This window comes from Capsicum annuum, chromosome 4, assembly GCF_002878395.1.
Source record: "Capsicum annuum cultivar UCD-10X-F1 chromosome 4, UCD10Xv1.1, whole genome shotgun sequence".
Lineage (NCBI taxonomy): Eukaryota > Viridiplantae > Streptophyta > Magnoliopsida > Solanales > Solanaceae > Capsicum > Capsicum annuum.
Window position 1 is genome coordinate 43838182 of NC_061114.1, and position 9555 is coordinate 43847736.

The 9555-nt window shown below is 31.3% G+C and overlaps 1 protein-coding gene across 1 annotated transcript; it reads left to right on the plus strand.

The window, feature by feature from the left end:
* Positions 1-435: 435 nt before the first annotated feature.
* Positions 436-2459, plus strand: LOC124897864 (ATP-dependent Clp protease proteolytic subunit-like). Its single transcript, XM_047411461.1, has 3 exons — positions 436-506; positions 1308-1602; positions 2271-2459. The coding sequence occupies exons 1-3, from the start codon at positions 436-438 to the stop codon at positions 2457-2459; spliced, it is 555 nt and encodes a 184-aa protein (XP_047267417.1).
* The last annotated feature ends 7096 nt before the right edge of the window (positions 2460-9555 follow it).

Below are 9555 nucleotides of genomic sequence, written 5' to 3' on the forward strand. Positions count from 1 at the left end.
CATTATATCAAAGATAAATGGACACTACGTAACTTTATTACATTGGAAAAGACTATAATATGACTATTCTATGGACCACTCTTGTTCAGTCGATTATTTCTGAATCAAGGGTGTTCTATTCTGGTGGCAATAATGGAACAATTTTGTTTGTAGGAACAAAGAGAAGCAGATTTATTCTATACTCGATAAGTACCAATACAAATGGGGGAGTTGATCTCATTTTCTATGAGCGAATGAGTCCATACCTATTTCTCATTAGAAAGACCTATTCGTAATAATTTGAGTTTATTCATTCTTTCTTTCTTTATGAATTTTTAGAATATATGGATAAAATAAATACGATAAGAACCAATATGAATATTCTAAAGACAATAGAAAAAATGTTACGTTTCTACCTCAAAGTGAAATATAGTATTTAGTTCTTACTTTCATTTAATGCCTATTGGTGTTTTGAAAGTTCCCTTCCGAGGTCCTAAAGAGGAAAATCCACTTTGGGTTGACATATAGTGTGATTTGTCAGATATATTGGGTCATATGGTATTTCCCCGTTCTCTCCCCGATTGAGATATCCCCCGTTTCGCCCAAGAACGATAAAACGATAAATTGAATCATCAAAAATTTGGAGCGTGAAGTGCAATTAGGGTCATTTTTTAGGGGATTCATATTACTATTGTTAATTAGAATAATTTATGGTTGGATTGGTTGGACTAAAAAAATAAAGTATCCAAGCTCCGTTTAGGAAAAACCCAATTGGATTGGTAAGATATCTGTAATTATTATTCATATTTTTTTCTTTGTAAAGAGATCCTAATTGTCAAGAAAAGTTATCTCAACTCTAATAAATACTTGTATAAAATGAATTAAAAATAAAAGAAATACAAAAAGAAATGGTAATGGGAGCATTTGTCCTATATGTACAAATCCAAAGCGGGTGGATCTTTACCCGAAGTAGATCATAAACCTAAAAACATGAAACAAACCGATTCGAGAACAAGAAAATACCATCGTGCTTTGGATTAAATCTCGATGAAAGAATACATCAAGGAGAAGTTAATTCGATAAGTTTAATGACCCTTTCTTATAACTTCTAATTTTATACTGGAAAATTGAAACTAGAAATATAAAAAAGGAGTCAAAACTCCTCTTTATTTAAAAATCAAAGGAAAACCCTTTCGTTAGATGTAAGAAAGAAACTTTCTATAAAAAAAGAAAGAGGACTGGAATCTATACATTGATTCACAATTTTTTTAACCGTATGTATCAAAAGGTGCATGTACGATTCCTAAGGAATACAATTTTACCCTAATCAACAAAATTTATAAAGAAAGATTACTTTTTTTAGGCCAAGGTATTACTAGAGAGATTTCGAATCAAATTATTGGTCTTATGGTATATCTCAGTATCGAGGATGAGACCAAAGAGCTATATTTGTTTATAAACTCTTCTGAGGGCTGGGTAATACCTGGGGTGGCTATTTATGATACTATGCAATTTGTGCGACCAGATGTCAATACAGTATGCATGGTATTAGCCGCTTCAATGGGATCTTTTATCCTGGTCGGAGGAGAAATTACCAAACGTCTAGCATTCCCTCACACTTGGCGCCAATGAGGTTTTTCTTTGAGAGAAAAAAAAAGACTATGCCTTCGCTATATGAATACTAAGTAATAATAGCATGGGACTTCAAATTCGATATGAGAAATTTTTGTATTTTTTGTTAAATAATAGATTCTGTATCGAGAGAGTAATATGAGATAAGGGGTATTTCCAATTTTCTCTTATCGATCGGGAGTTCAGTTTAGCGTCATAAACTTTTTGGTTTTCATACCGTAGAGCTCTTAACAATATTTATGTTATGAAAGAGTACGAAAAAAAAGATTTTTTCCTTCTTTGATCGAATTAAAAAGAAACTTTGGGATTATTGAATCACATACAAAAAAATAGAAAAAAGAAACATATAAAGCAATAGAGCCATCATAGTATTTTTTAACTCCTCCAAAAGGAAGGATGACAATTTGATTATTTACCCATTAATGTTTGATAACTCCTCCGAAAGGAAGGTTGGAAATTTTATTATTTACCCATTAGAGTCTGCCAGATTCTATTTTTCTCTTTCTTCAATAGAAAGGAGGGGGGTCAATTTTCTTTTAGAGCCTTATGCACAAAATATGCCTGTACGATTGTTCAATTATGTCTTTTTTCTATTTTTTATCTTTCTTTTATCTTTGCTTTATCATGCGAGATAGGAGAAGCTTTTATTTTATTATATCATCAGGATAATGATGCGTCAACCTGCTAGTGGTTTTTATATGGCACAAGTAACCGAATATGTCGTGGAAGCGAAGGAACTGCTGAAACTGCGTGAAACCGTCACAGGGGTTTATGTACAACGAACGGGCAAACCCTTCTGGGTTCTATCTGGAGATATGGAAAGATATGTTTTTATGTCAGCAACATAAGGTCAAGCTTATGGAATTGTGGATCTTGTAGCGGTTCAATGAAAATAACATGGATTTCGCACAAATCATAAATTTGCGATTTTATCTTCGAATCGAATATTCTATTAAATTGAATATTCTATTAAATAGAAGTAATTCATCATCATTCCGTTATGATCAATCTAAACCAGCCCATTATATTATGTATACGATTCAGCATGCCAACTATTAAACAACTTATTAGAAATACAAGAGAGCAAATCAGAAATGTCACGAAATCCCCCGCTCTTCGGGGGTGCCCTCACCGTCGAGGAATATGTACTAGGGTGTATGTGTGACTCATTTAGATCATGAGCTGGCACAAAATAAAGAAAACAACTTTTACCGTATCAATGATCAGTATCGGTGAATGGGATAGGATGAAAAAAGGAACTCCATTCATTATTAAAAAAAACTCTATCATATCCCTCTATTATTATGAAGTTTATGGTTTCCGTTGGTGTAAATCCAATCATCTGAATTTAAGATGATAAGAAATTCTCCATTGGTAACAAATGGTTATCCATTAAGTGGAGGAAATCTTATTTTAAAAGTATAAAACATAAAAATTTATTAGGCTCCCAATCTGGCAAGAATGGACTAAGAGGGTCAGCTACCCAGCAAACTTTCATAATTAAATACAGTTACTGTATAGGTAGATCTAATTGTGAAAGACCTATTAATGTATAATTCATGGGTAGAGCCAAAGCATGTGAACTATACAAGTTCCCAATAACATCAGTTAGTTGATTAAATATATATTAAAATAAAGTATAAAGAAAAGGCTCCGGTGTATAGAGAAGACCTCACCATTTAAGAAGTAACCATAGAAATGAAGGAACCCACTATTTCTTTTATTTACTATATTTTTGATACCTACTAAAATACAATTTCTTATTTCTTTCTTATTTCACAGTGAAATACCTAAAAGGAATAACAAAATCGTGGTCGAGAAGGTTAGAGTAGCCAAAGCCATTGGAATTTTTATTTTATACATTGGAAAAATCCATTTTTTTATTAATAGACTAGGAGGGGGGAAAGAATAACTGAAAGAAAGGTAATCAATTAGTTATTCGTCAAAGTTTCATTTATTCAATGACCAGAATTAAATGGGTATATATAGCTCGAAGACGTAGAACAAAAATTATTTTATTTGCATCAAGCTTTCAAGGGTCTCATTCAAGTATTACTAGAACTATTACTCAACAAAAAATAAGACCTTTAGTTTTGGCTCATCGGGATAGGGGTAGGAAAAAGAGAGATTTTCGTCGTTTGTGGATCACTCAGATAAACACAGCAATTCACAAAGGGGGAGTCTTTCATAGTTGTAGTAAATTAATACATAATCTGTACAATAGACGGTTGCTTCTTAACTGTAAAATACTTGCACAAATAGCTAAATCAAATAGAAATTGTCTTTATATGATTTTGAACAAAGTCAACCCGAAGTCTTTACCGGAGTCTTTATCGAAGTCTTTACCTGAGTCTTTAAAAACTCCCCAGGCTCGCCTGAGAATAAATGGACGTTTCTTTTACCAGACGAGTTAGAAATTAGTATGAGAAAATATACTAAAGCAGTCAAAATGAATGAACACGTTTAATTCAATAAAAATAGATTTCTTTTTTCCCGATTCATTTGTTTCTTACGACATGATACTCAAATCTAGATTTGAGTGAATCTAGATTTGAGTAATTATGATTCAAGTAAAGAAAAAGTAAGACTATTTATTTCGGGCTTTAAAACCAGTAGTTCTAGCGGTTGATTTGGTTCTTTCAAATTATTTCTCATTATTGAGAAAAGGTAACAAAGATAAAATACTAGCTTGTTTTATAGCAAGAGTAATTAATCATTGTTGTTTCAAGGTCAATCTATTCACGCATCTTGATAATATTTTTCCTTGTTCACTAATAAATCAACTAATTAAACTCATGTTTCTATAATCAATTCGATCCCCCGATTGAATCGAGGGAAAATGCCTTCAAAAAGATCGCTTGAATTTAAGAAAAGGTCGCTTGGATTTATTCATGGTTTGTATTTTTAATTAATTCCTTATCTCTAAAATCCTATTTCTTAATACTAATTCATTTTAAATCCACCAAAAATAAAATAGGATTTTTGAAAAATAGGATTTGTTTAGTTTCTATTTAAATATGTTATATATAATGTCATTTTTTTCCTTCCTTGAAAGAGTAAGGAACAGGTACTTGGTTTGCTCTATTTTTTTTATCTCCCCATGAATCGTATGTTTGTAACAATAGGGATAGAATTTTTTCAATTCTAATCAGTTAGGCGTATTGTGCCGGTTTTTTTAAGTACTATAGCTGGAAATACCTCTTGATACCTTATCAACACTATTTCAGACAAAAGTAGTACATTCCAAAATCACCGTTACTCAGACATCTTTCCCCTTGGCCATGAACCTCCTTTGGATTTTTGATTTACTCAACTTTCTATTTTCGATTCAAAACGAAAAAAAGGATAAAATAGAAGTTACTAACTTGAAATCCAATTCTAAAAGTAAAAGATTAAAATTGAGAAAATAAAGTAATAGTAAAGCAAAGGCATGATAAAATACAACGATATTTCTAAAGTATATTGAAAATTTAAGTATCTTGTAGAATACTCTTTCCCTAGACCCCCATTTTCTATTCTACCCCTATTTCCGTATGATTAATATTTAGTTAATTCAAACTTGAGCCCGAATGTTGAATCCATTTTTTTATCTTTCTCTTTCCTCCCATATTCTATAAAGGGAAAAAAGAGAAAAGGGGGGGATAGGGATTCATCACCAATATTTGATTGGATTTCTAATTTTCTTCATTCCTTCTCATGACAATAACTAGAATGAAAAAAAGAGAAAAGTCAACGCATCCGGGAAAAAATGATTAATCTCTATCAATAGACCTGCTAAAGCCCCAAACCATAGCGTACTTAGTACTGGTTCCACAGAGAGATATGGTTTTAGTTATCGCATTGAAAAACCTCCTTCTTTTGTATTACTTGTTGGAATAGATAATAAGTATATGATCAGATGAATATGTAGTTAAGGGCTGCTTAGAGTTGGACATATAATTCCAAATTCAAATTGAAATGTACAATGATTTTAGACATAATATTTTCCTTTTCGTAAAATAGAAAAAAAATACATGCCCTTCTTTCTTATCGAGAATTTTTGAAGAATACTAATTTATTTTTACGATGGGTTCTGTATTTATATATTTATTTTGTATATAATTTTATATAAGTATTTTCTAAATAATGTATAAGAGAAGTATTTTCCATTTACTATTATATGTTAAGTGAGACCAAAAAGATGAAATGAGCAGAAAATTTGTATATATCAATGGAGGAAATAACCATATAGAAAACAAGACAGGAATTCTCTACAATTCCACTGTGGGACAATTGAAGGGATGTGGCCCAGCTTGGTAGCGCGTTTGTTTTGGGTACAAAATGTCATGGGTTTAAATCTTGTCATCCCTACCTATTACTGCTCCTTTGAGCAGTAACGAGGGATCAATTGAGATCGCTTCAAATTGACATAATATTTTATTTTTATCATTCTATTCTATTATATGTATACAAAATGTATTGGGGTTATGAAAAGAATCCTTTTGTTTATAGTCTTATCTATTCTGATAAGAAAGCGCTCTTAGTTCAGTTCAGTAGAACGTGGGTCTCCAAAACCCGATATCGTAGGTACAAATCCTACAGAGCGTGATTTTTTCTTCTTAGATTGACTTAGAATAAAATATATTCATTCAGTAACTTTCACAACAATCGGAATTTGACCTCCTGTGCCTGTGAATTAAAGAAAAGAGGAGGTCAATCAAAAAAAGATATTAATTAATCAAAGGTCCAACTGATCACAATGCCTATATTGTAAATATACAGTTACGAATAATCCAGCCAAAGTAATAGGAATTAGACCTAACACGATTCCAAATAGAAAAACTTCAATCATTTTTATTTGTTTGAAAGGAGAAAAAAAAGGTCATATCGATGCCTAAATATTAATCCGAATTGACCTGAATCTTAATGACAATGAACAAGAATTGACAATTGGTAACGTAAGTAAATATAGAATACACGTAATCCCACAGAAGGATTTCTTTTTATGATTTTTTTATTTTAAATATTCAATTTAAATAAGTCGTATCTTGCTCAAACCAATAAATAGAGCTGAGGTTATAGTTAATGCCATTAATAGAAAACTGAAATAACTAGTTATAGTAAGCATGAAGGGGATAAATTTAATGAAATATGTTCTTTTTATACATATGTTTAAAAAGAACTTACCTAAGTTTAAAATTTTGCAAAATAAAAATAAAATCGGAGGGTAGACAAAAATTTCAATTGAAATTGGAAGAATAAGTTGAATGAAAAGTTTTTGATTCATCTATCATTATAGGCAAACAACTCTAACAAAGATAAAGTACTAGACATATAAAAGAAATTGATTCATTATCTATAACATATATCCATTCCGCAATTCCACTCAACCGATTCATTGAGTAACTCTAGGGTAAACTATTAAAATAATAAGAGCCGTATCGTCTAACTTCATTCAAAAATGAAACTTGAATTTTTATAGAATCAAAATAGAAATGATTTTGGAATTTGATCATTTCTTAGATTTTGTTGAATTGTATCGAATCCATTTTTGATTTTAAAGCGAACAGTTACCTTATAAAACTTTTTCTTTTTACTTTAATTTAAGTTTAACTCATTAGATTCAGTAATATATTAATTCACATAATATCTTGAATGATGGAGAATAAGATAAATTTATCACACAATCGCTTGATAAAATCTTTTTTTGGCCAACTAGATTCTAAAACAATTAATTTTTATTAGGTTACACATTTTATCCTTCCACACTGCCCCATCCTTGTAGGTAGATCAAGAAACAACCTTTGGATTCAGATCGACAACAATGCATCACAACTATGAATTCCAATTATTCTATTTTTTCTTTCATCGAATATGATCTACTACTCTTATTTCTTACTCGGCCATTAGCTTCTTCTTTAAAAAAAGAATTCTAACAACAAAACGGCTTCCACAACTATGAAAAGAGAATTTCTATATCTCGCATCTACATAAATTATGGGAATATGAGAAACTCTTTCGTTGAATTGAAAGCATTTTGTATTGAATGGAAGATGGTTTTACATCAACAAGTAAAGGAAAAAAGAAATTATTTTAGTACTTACTTGTGAGACTAATTCAAATTGCGTTGTTGTATCAGAAGAAGGATAGCTATACTGATTTGGTATACTCTAAAGATGCCCTCGGTTCAATATTGATGATCTCACAAAGATTAAATTTCAGTGAATTGTCATTTACTGATCTCATCTTTTACGGAATCGATATTCTTTGACTATAAGAGAATATGTGGAGATCATCATGTTTGGAAGTATAGGATAATATTTTCTTGCTGATATTATTAACAGTATTCGATACTGGGTCATTCATAGCATTACTATACTTTCCCTATTCATTGTGGGTTGGTTATTTTTCAGCATCGGTTAGCTTACGATGTGTTTGGAAGCCCTTGGCCAAACGAATATTTTACAGAGAGCCGACAAGGAATTCCATTAATAACTGGCCATTTTGATCCTTTAAAACAATTCAATGAATTTAGTAGATCATTTTAGGAGGCCGTAATGACTATAGATCGAACCTATCCAATTTTTACAGTACGATGGTGGGCTGTTCATGGCCTAGCTGTACCTACCATATTTTTTTTATGATCAATATCAGAAACGCATTTCATCTAATGATAAACTTAATTCTAATTATGGAGCTACGGCACAATCAAAGCTGAATGAACAAAATATTGAATTAAATCATACCAGTCTCTACTGGGGGTTAATAATCATTTTTGTAGTTGCTATTTTATTTTCCAATTGTTTATTCAATTAAGAAAAATAAAGAGAATAAACAAGATTCTCTTATCTCATTTGGAAGGATATTGTAATACCCCGGGAAATTTTTTGTTGAAATTTTGTGCGTAAACGTGTTGAGTTCTATCTTCTAGAATGAATTATAAATTTTTCGTGCGGAATGTCTTAGATTATGACCCACCATTGCTTAGAGTATCGAATGAGCTTTCCAAATATATGAGGATCATCCAAAAAGGATACCCAAGTGACGAGTTATGAACATTCCGATCGAACCATGAATAGTAGTGAACAGTAAAAGCTGCAGGAAAAAGTACTGAGGCCTGGTGTATTTTTACTTCAACTTTAAACGATCATAACTCCTTGTACATAATTATATGGGTGACCTACTATACATCAACGGAAAGCTCTGCGAGTCCTCTTTCCAATGAAATTAGTTTCATCTAATTTGTCTATCGGAGCAAAAAGTTATAGTCAATCTACTTCATCCTATCAAAAGTGAATTTTTGGGTCAACTTCAAACAATCATAACTCCTCGTACACAATGATTTGGGTGAGATACTATATATCAATGAAAATATATGAGAGTCCTCTTTCTAATGAAATTAGTTTCATCCAATTTGGATATTGGAGTAAAATGTTATAGTTGATCTACTTCAGACTATCAAAACAGTCCACCAAAGGACAGATTTGAGAATTATTTGATTTTTAGGGGTGTTTTGGTCATTCTCCCTTACCCAAAATCCATCCAAACCCTTTATTAAAGCCTATTAGAAGCATTATATGTTATATTTCATCAAATTCCCTCAAAAACAAAACCCTAAGCTCCTACATCCAACTTCAAGAACCTCCAAAGTTCCACCGTTAATTCTGCAAATATATTCAAGATTCCAAGTTCCTAGTTCAAGAACTCCAAGAACCATCATTCAAAGGCACGATTAACATCTCAAAAATGAGTATCGATTTAAAGTTCATCATTCAAGGTATATGGGGTTTTTCAATAAGAACTCTCTTTCATTCTTGTTCCCAAAAGTAATTTTCTTTACAAAGGCATGATTTTTATTTGATTATTATGAATTTGAAGCATGAACCCATATCTTATGATGATTATTATGAAATCTTGATGTTTATGATTATGAAAGATAAATTTACATGTGTGGAGATATAAAGC

What these genes read in the sequence shown, in the direction of transcription:
- LOC124897864 (XM_047411461.1), top strand. Translation starts at nt 436, where the DNA reads ATGCCTATTGGTGTTTTGAAAGTTCCCTTCCGAGGTCCTAAAGAGGAA. An exon ending in CCACTTTGGGTTGACATATA is followed by an intron (nt 507 to 1,307) that starts GTGTGATTTGTC and finishes TTTTACCCTAAT; the next exon opens with CAACAAAATTTATAAAGAAA. An exon ending in TAGCATTCCCTCACACTTGG is followed by an intron (nt 1,603 to 2,270) that starts CGCCAATGAGGT and finishes TTTTATTATATC; the next exon opens with ATCAGGATAATGATGCGTCA.